General features: G+C 36.4%; 1 protein-coding gene across 1 annotated transcript; it reads right to left on the minus strand.

Annotated features, from left to right (window-relative positions):
* Positions 1 to 7,873: 7,873 nt before the first annotated feature.
* LOC128531734 (cytochrome P450 2F2-like) lies at positions 7,874 to 14,299 on the minus strand. Its single transcript, XM_053505845.1, is given in 9 exon segments — positions 7,874 to 8,945; positions 9,108 to 9,249; positions 9,322 to 9,509; positions 9,623 to 9,758; positions 12,516 to 12,689; positions 12,833 to 12,993; positions 13,109 to 13,261; positions 13,415 to 13,577; positions 13,982 to 14,299. Coding segments are annotated over 9 exon segments (1,476 nt in total). The 5' UTR covers positions 14,144 to 14,299; the 3' UTR covers positions 7,874 to 8,748.
* Between the last annotated feature and the right edge of the window lie 4,683 nt (positions 14,300 to 18,982).

The raw sequence follows: 18,982 nt of genomic DNA on the forward strand, positions 1-18,982 counted from the left end.
GGAGAACAATGTACGCAACGTGAAGCGGCGGCCACAAGGTAAACGAGCCGGCGTCAGGAACAGGTTAAGAGCCCGTGCACACCGCACACCTCTGCCTAGCATCCTGCTCGCCAACGTCCAGTCACTGGAGAACACTGGAGAAGTTTGCTATATTTCTATTTGTACAGTATATTTCTATTTTTAGTTCTATTTTTCCTAGTTCAATTTAATTTTTTTATCATATTTCTTTTATTCATATTTCTTTTTTTATTATAAGCTTTAATTCTCTTTTAAGATCACTGGCGGTCGTATAAGCATTTCACTACATTTCGTACTGTGTATGACTGTGTATGTGACAAATAAAATTTGAATTTAAAAAGGATTTCGTGTGCTCTCGTTTTTATAGTTTTTTTATATTACAAAGTGTTTAGGCGAACCTGGCATGAATGCTCGGTCACATTAGCAAGAGTGTGGTAACGTTAATTGTAAGATGGCGGGCGAGTTGTTCGTGACATAGAACGTGGGCGGGCAAGTTGTTCGTGACGTAAAACGTGGGCGGGCACGTTGTTCGCGACGTAGAACGTGGGCGGACATCATGCAAATATGTTACGGAGTGCCGTGCATCCGTAACAGAGTAAAAATAGATTTGCTAACGACTCGTTTAGGCGAATGTGAGCCGATTCTTTTTTTTATAGACAAAAACTCCATTTTTCGTGCACTGTCAGCGTCACAGATAATGCAGATAATTTATGTTTACATACAGCTACATGACACACTGCATGAAAGAAAATATTTGAAAAAGCATAATAGTGGCACTTAAAAAAAAAACTAAGATTCAACTTTGTAACTTTGGGCTGCATTTTATTAATTATAAGCTGTTTAACTGCTCTGGCTTTCAATGGTGGCCAGCTAAATGATGTCTTTATTTGGAAATATTCTGTCATTGTCTTTTAATTGGATTTAGGCAAGGCAAGGCAAGTTTATTTGTATAGCACATTTCATACACAATGGTAATTCAAAGTGCTTTACATAGAAGAAGAAAATAAACATGAAATGAAATAAAAGATAATAGCAATAAGACATTTTAACAAAAACTTTTAAATTTCATTTAAAATAAAAATAAATGCAGTTTGCAACAAAACTTTAAACTAATTAAAATTTTATAAAAATAAAAATAAAAGGCTGGGTAAAACTAATAAAAACATAATTTCAAATAAAAATAAAACAGTTTAAGAAATTAGATAAACATAAGATAGTACAGTCAGTTCGGACGTAGCACAGTGCTCATTAAATAAATGCACAGCTGAACAGATGAGTTTTGAGTCTAGATTTAAATGTGACTAATGTTTTAGCACATCTGATCTCTTCTGGAAGCTGGTTCCAACTGCGGGCAGCATAATGGCTAAAGGCGGACTCCCCTTGTTTTGTGTGAACCCTTGGTATTTTTAACTGACACGAACCTAACGATCTGAGTGGTCTGTTAGGGTTATATTCAGTGAGCATATCTGTAATGTATTTAGGTCCTAGGCCATTAAGTGATTTATAAACAAGTAAAAGTACTTTAAAATCTATCCTAAATGTTACAGGAAGCCAGTGTAAGGACCTGAGGACTGGTGTGATGTGATCAGATTTTCTGGTTCTAGTCAGAATCCTGGCAGCAGCATTCTGGATGAGCTGCAGCTGTCTAATGGTCTTCTTGGGAAGGCCGGTGAGGAGACCATTACAATAATCCACCCTGCTGGTGATAAAGGCATGGACTAGTTTCTCCAAGTCTTGATTTGAGACAAAACATCTAATTCTTGCAATGTTTTTGAGATGATAGTATGCTGATTTAGTTACAGCTTTGACATGACTACTGAAACTAAGGTCTGTCTCCAGAATCACCCCAAGACTCTTGACTTGATTTTTAGTTATCTGACCCCTAGAGTGAAGGTATGCATTCACCTTCAGAGCTTCATCTTTGTTTCCAAATGCAATGACTTCAGTTTTCTCCTTGTTTAATTGAAGGAAATTCTGGCACATCCAACTGTTAATTTCATCAATGCATTTGCAGAGGGAGTCTATGGGGCTAAAATCATTTGGAGATAAGGCTAGGTAAAGCTGGGTATCATCAGCATAGCTGTGATAGGCAATTTGGTTCTTTCTCATTATCTGACTTAGAGGGAGCATATATAGGCTAAACAGGAGCGGTGCAAGAATTGAGCCTTGTGGGACTCCGCATGTCATGGACGTCCACTTGGACTTGTGCTCTCCTATACTCACATAATAACCTCTCCCTTCTAAGTATGACCTGAACCATTTGAGTACCATGCCAGAAAGCCCGACCCAGTTTTCCAGTCTTTCTATTAGTATGGTATGATCAACAGTGTCAAACGCAGCGCTAAGATCTAGCAGTACCAACACTGATATTTTGCCGGAATCAGAATTTAAACGAATATCATTTATTATCTTTAGGAGCGCTGTCTCTGTACTGTGATGCGCTCGGAAACCAGATTGAAAACTGTCTAGGTATTCATTTGAGTTTAAATGGTTGTTCACCTGATGAAAGACAACCTTTTCAATAATCTTACCTATAAAAGGAAGATTTGATATTGGTCTGTAGTTATTTAATACGGAGTTATCAAGATTATTCTTTTTTAGAAGTGGCTTAACAACTGCAGTTTTCAGAGAGTTTGTAAAAGTCCCAGAAAGAAGTGAGGTGTTCACCACTTCTAATAGATCTGTTTTCAAACAATTTAACACACTTTTGAGAAAAGATGTAGAAAGTGTGTCAAGGTCACAGGTTAACGATTTGAGGTCTTCCAAGATTTTGCTATCAATTGCTTGAAAGACAGACATAGTAACTGTTTTGTGGGGTTGTGTTTGAGTTTTTTCTGATCTCTGCACAACTTAATGTGTTGATAGCTCTTCTAATATTACTGATTTTCTCAGAGAAAAAGAAAGCAAACTCATTGCATTTGCTGTCAGAGAGCATTTCAATAGGAATCTGACTTGGTGGGTTTGTCAGTCTCTCAACAGTAGCAAAAAGAGTGCGTGTGTTGTTTATGTTGCTGTTTATAATGTTTGAAAAATAGGTCTGTCTAGCTTTGGCTAGTTCCACACTGAAAACACGAAGGCTGTCTTTATAGATGCTATAGTGGATTTCAAGTTTTGTCTTCCGCCACATCCGCTCAGCTTTTCGACATTGTCTTTTCATATTCTGAACTGCTGTTGATTTTCTCCATGGTGATTTCTGTCTGCCCGCCTTTCGGACTTTTTCTGGAGCAATATCGTCGATAACATTCTTAACTTTTGAGTTAAAGGAATCAAGGAGAAGATCAAGATTTAGATTTGGTGTGTCTGCTTGAGCGTTTTGGATAACCACCTGTCAAGTAAAGTTTGACTCTGTCTCTGCCTTGTACGCCCCTACTGCATCCAGTGAACCTTCTCAGTCAATTCAAATGCTGCTGTCTTTTGTCTTTAGCTTAGTTTGGCTTTAAACCTTACCGTAGCTCCCCAGTTCACTCATAGCCCCTACAGAGGATCTTTCCATTCTCATCTGTTGATTGTTAATTGCTAAAAACCACAGACTCACACCCAGACTGCTCATTCCCCCACTTTCTTGAACATTCCTGCACTATAGTCATATATAAATAAAAAGATATTTCATTTAAAATTAAATATCTTAAAGGCTTCCCTGGTATCTATTTCAGTTCTTCCCCATGACCCATTGCACATGGCTAAGGGTAGAGTTTTGGGCCCCCTGATTCTAAAGAGGAAAAAGAAGCAGATACGAAACCCAACAAAAATTAAGGAATCCAACATGATCATGGTTTGTTTTTTATGCATATGTAATAAAATAATTAAATAAAATTTTTCATATTTTTGAATTTTTTTAACATTGGTGAAAATTAGGGTAACTGGCCTTTATTTTGACGGATGAGAATGTGAAGGGTCAATCTGCAATAATTTAAGGTAATTCTCACCCCAAGCTCTTGTCTAGTATTCCTCAATCTCATGTGCATGACCTAATTTTCTGACAGGCTTTAGCCAACATGCCAAAGCATACTTAAATGTACTTGCAGCCAGACTAATGACTAGTATACTTGAAGTTTGCTATTTTGGAACAACTAATTTTGTACTAAGTGTATTAAAGTTGTAATTAAATTGTACAAAAGTACAATTTGAAGTGTATTAAGTATACCTTTGTGTGCTAAAGTGGAACAACTTTAAGTATACTTAGTACACTTAAAGTATATGCCTGTGTGTGTACTAACATACATACCTGACAGTAATTAATACAATTTAAATATATATTATTATTATATATTTAAGTATATATAATTATTATATATTATAAGTACATTACAGCTATTTTTACTGTGTTACAAATACATGATTAATATACTATAAGTATATATTTTTATTACAGCAGTAGCTGTTATACTTCTGGTCAATTACAAATACCAAAAAAGTACACTTCGTGGTTAATACAAATATACTTTATTGTATCATACAGTACATAAAACCTTCTATATTACAGTATTGCAAATGTATTACCAGTACACTAAAGGTGTTTAGGATAATTTACAAATGCTGAATGTATTTTCTACACTATAACATGTTTTTAAAACATTACATCAGTAATTATGAGGGAGATTTTATATATGAGTTCCACAGATTTAATTTGCACAAGGTTACAATATAGTTTATTTGTATTTAACAAACACACAAACTAAAATGTAAACTGTTGTGTGAACACAGGCAGACATTAGTATTAGAGTATACAGGTACAGTATTAGTTTAAACCTGGTGTGTTGATTCTAGCTGTTACACAGAGACTGAAAACAGGCCGAGAGCTACGGAGCCATTATACCACAAGCAATAAGATTTAGCGACAACACATTAGACAATACATTCAATAGCTTAAACGATGTACTTAATTTTAAACTACCGAACAAAAACCATTAAATTTACCTTATGTCAATGAAAATAAAATAATAACGATATCAACGAACGCACGCGATGTTGCAGCTTCCAGCCGTTAATTCAAACTAGAAGTGGAGAACTGGGGAGCCAATCAGAGAGCGGACTTTACGAATCTGCCCGCCTACAATCTCTGATTGGCTGGTGGGGCGCCGAATACTAGTCTATGGTTGGCTGAAATAGATACAGAGATATCACACCGCTTCAGTGTCACTTTATTCTGTGAGCGCACAGAAGAGTAAAAGAGTGCAAACATAAATTATCTTAAACAGGAAAAAATTATTTTCAGCGCACAAAAATGAGTTTAACATCGTGCGCGCGAGAGAGATTCAGTGTGCAGAAACGAGTCTAAAAGCACGAGAGAGTAGTGCACTAAATATAAGTACATTTAAATTTAACTGATAATATACTAACCCTACTGAATATTAAAAATTGTCTTCTAATGTGTACTTTCTGTACGTTTGTACCATGATTATTTTGCGCATATTTTTTATTATTATTAATTTTATTTGCTTTTTTATGTCAATTTTTACCTCATCATTAAACTGACACCAGTTAAAAAATACACTTTAGTGTATTACAAATATATTGAAATCCTCGATAGTACATTGCAAATATACTAACAAAAAATTGTACCATCAGTTAATATATAAAAAGTATACTAACATCATGCTTTTACCAAATTTTGGAATTATACTTTAAATATACTTTAAAATAATTGTATTATAGTACACTTTCCAAAAATATATTATTGGAAAATATACTTTAAGTGAAAGGTTGGTCTAATTTCCAAAGAATACTTATTTAAACTTTTTTTTCAATGTATTTTTGGTATATTTTTAAAAAATATGCTCGAAATAATAATTGTACAAATGTACAGAAAGTATACATTATAATAAACATTTTTATATAAGGTAGTCTCAGTATATTATAAAATAAATGTAAATGTACTTATTCACATGTACTTATATTAATGCACTACTCTCTCTCCCGCGCGTGCCCTCAAACTCGTTTTTGCGCGCTGAAAATCACTTTTGCGCATTCGAGATAATTTCTGTGTTTAAATTTTCTTCTATGCGCTCACTGTAATAAAGCGACACTTGCACGAACTGCAGCAGTGATATAGCTCCTCAACTATTCCAGCCAACCAGAGACTAGAATTGGCGCCACACCAGCCAATCAGAAACCCATTAAACTAATACTGTACCTGTATACTCTAATACTAATGTCTGTCTGTGTCCACACAACAGTTTAAATTTTAGTTTGTGTGTTTGTAAGACAACCTGACTTTTGTTGAACACAAATAAACTATAGTAGTGCTTTTTTGTAACCTTGTGCTAATTAAATCTGTTGAACTCATGAATAAAATCTGCCTCATAATTACTGATGTAATGCTTTTCAAAAACATGTTATAGTGTAGAAAGGGCATTTAGCGTTCGTAAATTATCCTAAACATATATATATATATATATATATATATATATATATATATATATATATATACATACACACTATGTTCCAAATTATTACGCAAATGATATCTTTCTCTAGTTTTCATAATTAGTCAATGCAAATGACAGTCAGTATAATTTTTTAGTTATCAACCATAAGTGTATAATTTGAATTTTATTGAACAAACTTCCTATTGATAACAATATTTATTAAAAAAAAAAAAAAAAAAAAACGGAAATGGCTTACAATAATTTGTTTCAAATTATTATGCACAACAGAGTTAAAACATTTTATAGGCTGTAAAGAACTGAAAACTGGGCTTTTGTTGAATTTGCAGCTTTAAGAGGTCATATTCACTGAAATTAAAAGCTATTTTAATTAAAAACATCCTAACAGGACATGTTGCATCTTGACATAGGACCCCTTCTTTAATATCACCTTCACAATCCTTGCATCCATTGAACTTGTGCGTTTTTGGACAGTTTCTGCTTGGATTTCTTTGCAGCATGTCAGAATAGCCTCCCAGAGCTGCTGTTTTGATGCAAACTGCCTCCCACCCTCATAGATCTTTTGCTTGAGGATGCTCCAAAAGGTTTTGGGTTTGAGGTCAGGGGAGGATGGTGGCCACACCATGATCTTTTATGCCCATAGCAGCCAATCACACAGAGGTATTCTTTGCAGAATTAGATGGTGTATTGTCGTGCATGAAGATGATTTTGTTACCGAAGGCATGGTTCTTCTTTTATTACCATGGAAGAAAGTGGTCAGTCAATATACTTTGCAGAGGTCATTTTCACACCTTCAGGGACCCTACAGGGGCCTACCAACTCTCTCCCCATGATTCCGGCCCAAAACATAATTCTGTCAGCTCCTTGCCACCAACCATCCACTACTCCATCCATCTGGACCATCCAGGGTTCACAACACTCATCAGTAACCAAGACTGTTTAAAAACTTGTCTTCATGTATGCCCGGGCCCGCTGAATAGTAGGTTTGTGCACAACAGCAAGCCTCTGAAGGATCCTACACCTTGAGTTTCGTGGAACTCCAGAGGCACCAGTAGCTTCAAATACCTGTTTGATGCTTTGTATTGGCATTTTAGCAGCTGCTCTCTAGAATTTGTCTGGCAGAAACCTTCCTCATTTTGCCTTTATCTGCACGAACCTATCTGTACACTGAATCAGCCACAAATGTCTTTACAGTATGATGATCACGCTTAAGTTTTCAAGAAGTAACTAATGTTTTCATACCTTGTCCAAGGCATTGCATTATTTGACGCTTTTCGGCAGCAGAGAGATCCTTTTTCCTTTTTGCTTGAAACCTGTGGCCTGCTTAATAATGTGGAACAACCTTCTTCAGTACTTTTCCTTTAATTGGGTTTATCTGGCAAACTAATTATCACAAGTGTCTGAGATTCATTTCAGTGATCCAAAGAGCCCCGAGACACAACACCATCCATGAGTTTAATTTAAAAACTAAACATTTAATGTTTATGACACTTACATCCAATTTGCATCATTTGCATATATATTATAACAGCATGCCACTGCTGCAATAAGAATATACTTATAGTATATTAATAGTTTATTTGTAATACAGTAAAAATAGCTGTAATGTACTTATAATACATTAAATATATGATTGCATTTTATTAATTACTGTCAGGTATGTACGTTAGTACACACACAGCCACATACTTTAAGTGTACTAAGTATACTTTTGTGTGCTAAGTTCCACTTTAGCACACAAAAGTATACTTAATACACTTAAAATTGTGCTTTTGTACAATTTAATTACAACTTAAATACACTTAGTACAAAATTAGTTGTTCCAAAACAGCAAACTTCAAGTATACTAATCCATAGTCTGGCTGCAAGTACATTTAAGTATGCTTTGGCATGCTAGGATTTAGTATACTTAGCATCCTTTTTTTTTTTACTAGGGCATTTTAAAAAAAATCCTAAAAGTGCCTAAACATTTGCATAAGGCTGTGCATACTTTGTGATATTTCCAACATAAGATGGGTTTGTCAGTTATATAAATACTCTTTCAACAGTATAGATGAATCTATTTATATAATATATATAATATTTCCCAATGTTCCCAAGGCAAGTATTGCAAACAACCACTTAAAACCAACAACAGAACCTGAATACAGATAAGGGTTAGATGGACAGGCTTTATTCTTTATTCCAAATGTCCAAAACAACATTCCACCCAGTTCCTTTCGCATCCTTAGCATTCTTCTTCTTGTGGGCCTATTACTGCATCAGTTGTTCAGTTGTTGTGATATAATACAATTTCATTTTTCATGAAGTATCTGTCAGTATATATTATATCTCCTGACATTTTCTAGATTTCTCTAGCTGTCTGTCTCAGCCTAATTCCCATCTTGTATGGTTTGGGTGTAAGTGTGATTCCAAATACAGGGGTGAAATCTGGCTCTCCTGCATCTTCAGGCCAAATAAACTGAAAGCGGTGCAGCAGGGAGACAAAGATGAGAAAGAGCTCCATACGAGTCAAACCTTCACCCAGACATAAACGAGGCCCTGCACACACAGACACAAATTTACCCTGTTTACTCATTATTAAGTTCTTTCTTTAATGTTTTATGTATTATGGGGTCAAGTCCAAGACCTATGTCGACAGCACTTGACTGGGTCATATTTGGGTAATTTTTGTTTCATTTTTATAACAATGTGAGCTCTCACCAACAGAAAATGGTATAAACGCCTCAGGCTTCTCAAACTGTCCTTTTCCATTGAGAAAGTTTGATGGGTTGAACTCATTAGGAAACTTCCATTGGTCTTCTTCACTCAGCACTGACGAGAGGTTTGGGATGATAATAGTTCCCTGGAAACAGTGAATGAAATACATTAACATGGGCAGCAAAAGGTAAATCAACACACTGTTTAAAATCATCACCTTTGGGATGCTGTAGCCCATCAGTTCAGTATCTCTTGTGGTCAAGTGGAACACACTCAGAGGGGTGATGTTGCCGATGCGCTGACACTCATGGATTACAGCCTGTGTGTACGGCATGTTGTGTCTGTCCTCAAAAGACACGTGAGATTTTCCCTGTAGAACCCCATCAATCTCCTGCTAACATCTCTCTAGAAACAATATGTTTGGCTCAGTTACAAATCAAATGAAATCTATGAATGAAACATTTTAATGTTTATGCAACAAGACTTAATAATAAAGTGCAATGAAGTAAAGGTTGAACCCTGAATGTCTGGATAAGCCACGAGGTAGAGGAAAGCTGTAAGGAGGGTGTTGGACGTGGTATCAGTTCCAGCCATACGCAGATTTAAAATGTACATTACCAATTCGTCTTCATTAAATGTGGATCCTGTTTTTCCCTGTTAAAAATAGAGTCCAGTTAGTTCAGTTCTTACTAAAACTAGAACCTGACTCCTATTTTATGCATATTCTATGAAATCTAAGTGAGATATCCTTCTGTAGTTTTATATTTCTAGGTTTTTTTATGCTTCTCAGTATACACTTTGCACATTTTGTGTAATTTACAGATTTTATATATTTCTATTTGAAATATATATTATTGCAACTTTTGTAAATCTGTATACTTGAAGACTTGTACATTCCATCTATTTTATTTTTAAATTTTTTAATTTTATAATTAGTTTAACTGTATTCTATTAGTGCAGGGGTTGGTTTATTAATTGAACTTTAATTACTAAAGTCTTCTTTATCTTCTTTGTCTTTCGGCTGTTCCCTTTCAGGGGTCGCCACAGCGAATCATCTGCCTCTATCGAACCCTTTCCTCTGCATCCTCTTCTCTTACACCAACTAACTTCATGTCCTCTCTCACTGCATCCTTAAATCTCCTCTTTGGTCTGCACATGTTTTTTTTTTTGTTTTTTTTTTACCACATGACCCCTGGGAGGCTCCATACAAAAGGGTTTTGTGGCTCCCATTCGTTTTCTTATTTGTGGGTAATAGGTCCAAATGGTTCTTTGTGTGTTTAAGGTTGCCGACCACTGAAAGCGCAATTTTCACTTTATTGTAGTGAAATCTTTGCTCATAAGCATTTAACTGCATACCATATTGTGTATGGTTGTGTACAGAGGTGGAAAGTAACGAATTACATTTACTCACATTACTGTAATTAAGTATTTTTTTGTGTACTTGTATTTTTTTAAAGTACTTTTTATAGGCTGTAAAATTTGAAATCATATTCGCTACTGAGTGAATAAATAAATGAAAATTAAGAAAATATTATATATTATATATTAATATATATATTTATATATATAATAGAAAAAAAATTGCACCCCGGACAAAACAGGTGCCAGTGATGCAGACCTAACTGAAAGCGAAATGCCATCAAATTCTAATGAACCAAACCATTATAACGGCCACTACTATGTTGTATACCAGATAACAGTATGTATGTACAGGAGAGAATGAGTAGGAGCTCAGGTGTGCTGCTCACCCCTGAAATGCTCTATCCCTTTACCCTTTTTTTTACTTTTACTTTATGTCTTGTATTATAATTTTGTGACACTGAAATAGGCCGATGAAGGTTTTGTGCTGAATGTTATTCTCCGCTATGAGCTCTTTTTTCTCTCGGCTATCCGGCGCAAAGTGTCACATCATATTTAAGCGACCACTTGAATTTCAAGCACAAGAAAGGCAACAGCTTTATTACGCAAAGGTGTTCCTTCAATTAAAAACAACTAGGAGCGATTTATATCCGCTTGTCTTTTTTGAACTACACTAGAATCCCCTATCCCACCCTCGCTGTTAAAAATTTTTTAATGAGCTACTTTTTGTCTTTTACTGAAGTAGATTTTTATAATGGTAACTTTACTTGTACTTAAGTTAAATTTTACTGAAGTAACAGTCCTTTTACTTGAGTACAAAAATTTATTACTCTTTCCACCTCGTGTACTTGACAAATAAAAATTAGAATTTGAGATTTTTTATTAATTATAAAATACTACTAATGTCATACACTATAAAGCACAGTAAGTAGTAATTTTGGTCTATTATTATTGACCTTGCCTATTATAATAAAAAGGTACAGGATGTTTACTAATACAATGAGTAATTTTGCATGTATTTCTTACTTTCGCCTGCTGTGGATGTTCTTACATATATTCCCAAAACAATGTATTTATTACAATTTAAATACAATTTAAACAATTTAGTGTCACTAAAGTCTCCCTTGCTTTAGTACATGACTGGGACACTATATAAATATGAACTGCTGCTCACTTACACTCTGCTCATATTTAATATCTTTTTACTATTTCTTGTCTTTACAGAATAATTTTAGAAGAGTCTTGCAGTTTCCCCGGCTGGTATTACTCAGAAGAGGATGGTTACCTTTTAAAGTGTTATCTTTTAAAGGTTTATTTCTCATGGTAAACTCCTATTTTTCATTAAATGTTATAATGATCTTTAGGGTCCTATTGAAAAGTTTGTATTATACGTTAATTAAAAATTTAAAAGGATTGTGTAGAAAAACCCCACTACTTTTACCTGGTAAAAACTAGCTCTGTTCTCAGCAACCTGTTTCAGTACATGACAATTTATGTTTTTTTTTTTTTTGCGATTTTTCAACAATCATTTGCTCCAGCGGCGAAAAACAATGGCCGACAGCGTCTTCTCACTCGGGGCGGGTCTTTGCTCCTCTTTGTAGGAGCGTCCTCTTGTGGTGTGGCGTCACATCGACAGGCATTTGTGATTGGCCTGATTTCAGAAGGGGCATGTTATTGTAATAAATGAAAAGAAAACCACTGGGCGGCTCTTTATCATCGTAGAGTGGTTGTGTACGCACTCTCCTAAAACACAGTTCAGTCCAAATAGCTTAAGAAAGTGCATGTAGGACCGTATGACCCCTTTAAAGTGCTCCACAAATAATAATAATAATAATAATAATTACATTTACAGTATTTGGCCAATGCTCTTATGCGGAGCGACTTGCTTTTTATCACATTATACAGGTGAGGGCCTTGCTCAAGGGCTCAGCAGTGGAAGCTTGGTAATGCTAGAGTTTAAACCAGTACACTGAGATACCACTGAATTGGACATGAAGTTTTAGACATTTAATAAATACCTAGAATAACCCTTATACTCACACAAACACATACCATATCTAGCTCATCCAGATAGCAGTCGACAAAGTCTCTCGGCTCTCCTCTGACTCTTGTCGTCTTGTGGTTATTGATCATGTTCATTGTCATTTCTTTAAGTAAATGCTTGTTTTTGAACAATTTCATAAAAGGAAGAGGCAGAGATCTTATCCATGGAAGCGTATCATAGATCTATAAGAAAAATATATATATTTGTCCATATGGTTCATTATTAATTAGTGACAAATGTTTTTTTTTTTTTACTTTAAGCATGTACTTAGGATTAGCAACAATCATAATGCAGTCAGTAATCAGGTGATGTTATAATGTCTCACCATTGACCAAGGTCCATTAATAATCTTGGTAATTTCAGAAATCCATTTAACAGATTTATTAAGAGTTTCTTCACCGTATTCATATCGAGTGCCAGACAACATCAGGTAGATGATATTTGATGCTGCATCATGGAACAAAGTCTGAGGATTTAAGACACTTCCTACAAATAAAATCAGTGTTCATCAACATGTCTTTTCTTTGTAGACTCAAAGAATTGACCTTATTTGTCAGCTACCATCAACAAAAACATGATAAATAAAGTAGGATGTTGGTACCCGCATGCTTCTCAAGTTTTGCAACAAGATGTTCAATTTCTCCCAGAATCCTGTTCTCCATGGACTGTTTTCCCATACCAAAGTTCCTCAAGGTCATGATAGCAAAGCGTCGATGCTCCTTCCATGCAGGACCATAATCAGATAGTACGACTCCTGTTTCATTTTACTTATATTAAAATCTTTATTTCAGAGTCAGTACATAAAGTATCCATGTCACAGAAATGTGTATGGAAAATAGACCTTTAAGTCTAATTCTTTTTAAATTTTGTCATTGATGGTTGTGAATTTAATCATTTTTAATCTTACCTTTTCCTTCCAGCATATGGCTGATTAGCAAATTTTGTGGGCGTCCAGAAAAATCTGCAGATTTGGTCACCAGAGCTTCTTTTATAGCTTTCAAACCGTTAAGTACAACAACTGGGCTTCTCCCAAAATAGAGGCTATAAACATTCCCATAACGCTCAGCCAACTAAAAATAAAAGTTTTTATTCATTAGATGCATATTCAGATATAGTCCATGTCACATTTGGTATCAAGTTTAAGTATTAGAAGAAGTTTAATATTTGTTTGTTTATTTATGTGTTTGTTTGTTTGTCTCCTCACATTTATTTAATTATTATTGTTAAAATAATTGAAAACAACTATAGTTTTGCAAAACTATAAGTAAAACTTTTCTTTTCGAATAGATAATGCACAAAAGGCCTAAATAGAAATTTTTTCCAACTTTTCTAACTTTTTTATGTCTTTGTAAAAAATTTGAATTCAGATTAACCATTTTAGTTAAGTCATAAGTTTAGAAGACAATTTTATTTATAAATATATAATTTTATATAATGTATAAAATACAAGCATAACAACAATATAATTACATACCAATTCAAAGTCTTTTAAAGGATTGTTGATGTTAAAATGAAGAAGGTTGCCAACTATGGGTAAGGGTCGTGGCCCAGGGGGGAAGTTCTTTGGCTTTTGGATCCTGATTAGGAAGAAAAAGAGGAAGATGCAAAACCCAACAAAAATTAAGGAGTCCAACATGATGCCTGAACTACTGCTCGTCTACAGACTGTGTTAATTTGGCTGGTACACCAAGATCTTTCACTGACTCAAACTGTGAATGCTGTTAATCATTTACATAAGGAATCCCTAACCCATTTAGTCCAGAACTCAGGACCAATAGTCGTAATGGTTTGTGTTGATTTGATTATTCGTGTTTGACATTGATTATTCGTACAAAAGACTAATACTTTAGAACTACCGATTCGTGTTTAAAGTAAAATAGATAAATAAATAAATAAATAAAGCACCAACTCTATTAGTGTCAGTACATGTCACTACTAGTGGTGGATCTAGAAATAATGGCAAAATGGTTATAGCATGGCATGTCTTAAAAATAATTTTTCAAATATAAAACACTGATTTTATGTTTTTTAAAAATCTATCATGTATACATATAATAAAATAGTAAAGTTGGCATGTCTGTTTTGTGAAAAAAGATTGTGGTGACATAAGATTAATAATTAGGGGTAGGGGTAGCTCAGTGGTTAAGGCATTGGACTACGGTTTGGAAGATCCCAGGCTTAAACCCCACAACCACCAAGTTGCCACTGTTGGGCCCTTGAGCAAGGCCCTTAACCCTCAATTGCTCAGATGTGTAATGAGATAAAATGTAAGTCGCTCTGGATAAGACATTTAATGCCTAAATGTAAATAAATAAATAAATAAGGAATAATAGTAAAGTGTTTGTTGGTGCTGTTACGTGGTGCGGTATAGAGAGCCGCGTGTCTTCGCCTGTGTCTTTTACTTTCAGCGCGCTTTTCTTTTCTTTGGTCTTTGGCCCTGATACCATACCGGTGCTATCTAATATTCGCACGAAGTGTGGAGGTATTAGGACCCTTACACTGTGTTCCAAATTATTATGCAAATTGGGTGTAAGTGTCATAAACATTAAATGTTTAGTTTTGAAATTAAACTCAAATAATGCAAATTGGTGGTGTTGTGTCTCGGGGCTCTTTGCATCACTGAAATGAATCTCAGACACGTGTGATAATTAGTTTGCCAGATAAACCCAATCAAAGGAAAAGTACTGAAAAAGGTTGTTTCACAGAGAAGCAGGCCACAGGTTTCAAGCAATATGGGAAAGAAAAAGGATCTCTCTGCTGCCGAAAAGTGTCAAATAGTGCAATGCCTTGGACAAGGTATGAAAAGTCTTGGTTACAGATGAGTGTCGTGCAACCCAGATGGATGGAGTAGTGGATGGTTGGTGGCTGGCCACCATGTCCCAACAAGGCTGCGACATCAGCAAGGAGGTGCCAGAGTCATGTTTTGGGCCGGAATTATGGGGAGAGAGCTGGTAGGCCCCTTGTAGGGTCCTTGAAGGTGTGAAAATGACCTCTGCAAAGTATATTGACTGACCACTGCACAATGATCATCATTTTGGTTGAGGTTGATTATTCAATGCTAAATAATGTTGAATCAATGTTGATAATTCTTTGCTTTTCTGTGTTAAAAAGACAAACATTTAATCAATGTTGATTTTTGGTTTTGGAACCCATCCTCATTCAACAATGTAAGACAAATTAAATTAACCAAGTGCATTTCTATAAAATGTGTATGCAGGTTCAAAAATTGACTGCAAGAGATTTGCCATGCTTCAAAAAAAAAAAAAAAAAATATATATATATATATATATATATACACTTGTTATTGAGAAAATAAAAATTGACGGTTAGTTTTGTGTATTTATTTTGCTGTCCAGTTTACTCACTTGAGAGCTTAATTCCTGTTTGTCGTTCAAAATTACTCAAATTTTGGCTCGCATTTAACATCAGAAGGTGTCGGAGGGTGTTTTTACACTGTCGCCACATCAGTATAATACACTCTACAGGCATGAGAATTCAATATGTTGTAGTCTTGAAGTTCCTGCCACTCACTTTGAAAGAATTTTGGTGATCGGATAAGTTCCTGTTTGCCGTTGTCTGTGTCTGACCCAGAGCAGTGTGCAATAAAATAACAATTAATTGTAATGTGCAAAACTCTGTAGACTACCCTTCCCATATATCAACAAAAACCCAAAAAATACGTCTGCATAACTATTGGTTGTGTACAGATGTGGCCATTACACTGCGTGTGTTTTTTCGCCAGATGCCGCAATTTAGAGCGCGGCGTACCGCGACTTGCCATAAGCAACATTCGCAAATTTAAATAAATGTGTTGTGCTTCACTAAATATCTGCCAGATGGCGCATGGAAGAACTTTATCTAAAAGCCAGACCAAGTACTATACAACGAAGAATTGTATATAATTACTTAGCCTAAAACAATATTGTTTCCAATGCTGAAGCAAACATTAATTTTATTTTGTTTTACAACAGATATTTCATGATGAATGTGTGTATATGTGCTTTATATTATTTTCATAATGATGAAATGAGATGCCCAAATTCGTGCTTTAAAATTCCTAATACGTTTCTTATATATTTTTTGTAATGTTTTAACAGGGGCAAAACAGTGAAAGACATGGCAATGTCTCGGTTTGAATGGCCTTGAAATTAATCTAATTTCCTGATAGTAGGCTATCTGATAGTGTTAACTATGCGAATGTCCTGATTCGTGAATATGCCAACATATCTTATGTATATATTATATATATATTTTTAAGTTAATATTATTTTATGAACACAAAGTTCTTCAGGCTTTTTATAATAATTATCATATTTGCTGTTTGTGTCCAGCATTGAATAATTATTTCATCCATTATTTAACCACGGCTGGAAATAATAGCTGGATTGTGAATTTATGACTATAAACTTTCACTTTACAAAAGGCAGCGTTTTTATCAAAAGCTTGATAAACGTGTGTTGTACAGTATATACATCGCGACAGCGTGCTCAGTTACTCACTTCTTACCTTTCATGTAAATCTGCTCGGACTTATTAATTCGTTTTAAACCCCTCAAAAATGTGTGTATACAGCTCAAAATCTCCAAAGATAGCATCTATTTAAAAAAAATGCCCCAGCGATTTCGTAGCTTCAGAAAATCTCCCGGCGCTCTGCGCATAACACCGGGCCAACTCATGTAAACGGTTCCCTTTCAAAGGCTACACTCGATGCTGCGTGAAAACGCTATGGGAACATCTTGTCATGTTGCCGGTTGTGAAGCATGTGTGTACCAAACACGCCAAATTTTTGGCTTTTATAACCTCGCTCAGGTGACGTCATCTGATAGGACGCACCTGCAGGTTATAAATAGGAGTGAACCGGAAACATTCCTCAGATTCTTGTCTTCACCTAGTTGTGAGCGTGTGTGTCTAACCAGCAAAAATAAGTGTTTAACTCACCGATAATGGCAGAGTTTAAACGAGATGTCCCTCCGTGTGTATAATCCATATCGGAGGGCGATCTCTACACTTTACTGCTTCGATTAAGTGCTACGCGCGCGCCTCGCATTCCTTGAGAATCTTCGAGCCGCCGTGCATTCCTGGGGCTTAAACTCGTGCATCCGGCAGAGCAGTGAGACGGACTTAAAACTCCTTTCTTTCGCGTTCTCATCGGATCGGGAAATCCCTCTGTCCGCTCGCAAGCGCGCACCGCGCTTCTTGTGAATGGGCAAGGATAAACATCCTCTCTTGCTTCCGCGGAGATGGTAATTAAAAATAATAAAAATAAAAACATAGATGGCAGGTTCTGTCGGGTGGCTGGGGGCGGAGCCTCAACGACACTCTCTCCCTTTTCTTAGCAATCTCCATATGAGTTAACCCTTTCATGGAGTAAGCTGTATTCATCCCATGTTTTCCTGCCACCAACTTATTTATTTATTTAAATATAGTTGAGGTAGAAACGCGGAGTTATATGATGACACCCAGATAGAAGAGACGCTTCCAGGCTATCTCTCTTCTGGGACATCATCCTTCCTGGAAAGCTATTATTTCCTTTCAAGCTGTGTAAACTTTTTATCTTCCCTGGAGGGAAAAGCTTTTCAGGCAGCAGGTCAGGCTGGCGCATTGCACACCATGGCGGTTTTGCACGCCTACCAGGCTGACCTGCTGAGAGACTTGAGTACTGGCGGGGCTCTGCAAGGTAGGGCGTATCGGATTTACGCCGGGCCACAGACTTGTCTCTTCGTGCAACTTGTCTCTGCTATGGTCTCCGCGAAGAGGCACTTGTGGTTGAATCTCAGGGGCATTAAGGAGAAGGATCGTGTATTCCTCCTAGATGCCCCATCTCGCCTCCCGGCCTACTTGGCGATGTCGTTAACTCGGTCGCTACTAGGTTCATGAGGCGAAGTTATATAACAAGCCTTCGGGAAATTCCTTCCCCGCCTTGCTCAAGAGTCGGGACTGTCGGCCACCCAGTCTCGACCGGGTCTGACTGTTGCGAGGCATGAAACACACAAGGAGAGTGTTTTTGAGCTGGGCACCCCCTCGCAAGATTGGGGTGCGTCACGCAATCCGCCTCAAAAGAGGTCAGACTGGCATATTGTCTTCACAAAGAAGCCCTGAGGTTCATGTGCCCAGGACCGTGGGGGGTGGCCCCCCAATGGGGAGAGGCACGCAGAATTCCTTTTAAAGAATGAAGTGTTCTCCCTGGCACCCCCAGGAGATCGGTGTTCTTGCTCCGCCACCACTGGTGTTTCGGGCAACTCCAGTCTCCAATAAAATGTTAGTTCTTCGGGTTATTCCTGCCGTGTTTCAGGAACCGAACATCTAACATCCCTCCCGTTTAACCAAGCCGCTGAGCTTTGCCCCTTTCTGAGAAACTGGCAGCGTGGAAGCTACTGCCAAGTATATCTCCTTGGGTACTAAGCACTGTACAAAGAAACTACAGGATTCAGTTCTCACATCACCCTCCGGGTTTCAATGGCGTGGTCTCCACTTCC

The sequence above is a fragment of the Clarias gariepinus genome, chromosome 10, assembly GCF_024256425.1.
Source record: "Clarias gariepinus isolate MV-2021 ecotype Netherlands chromosome 10, CGAR_prim_01v2, whole genome shotgun sequence".
Taxonomy (NCBI): Eukaryota; Metazoa; Chordata; class Actinopteri; order Siluriformes; family Clariidae; genus Clarias; species Clarias gariepinus.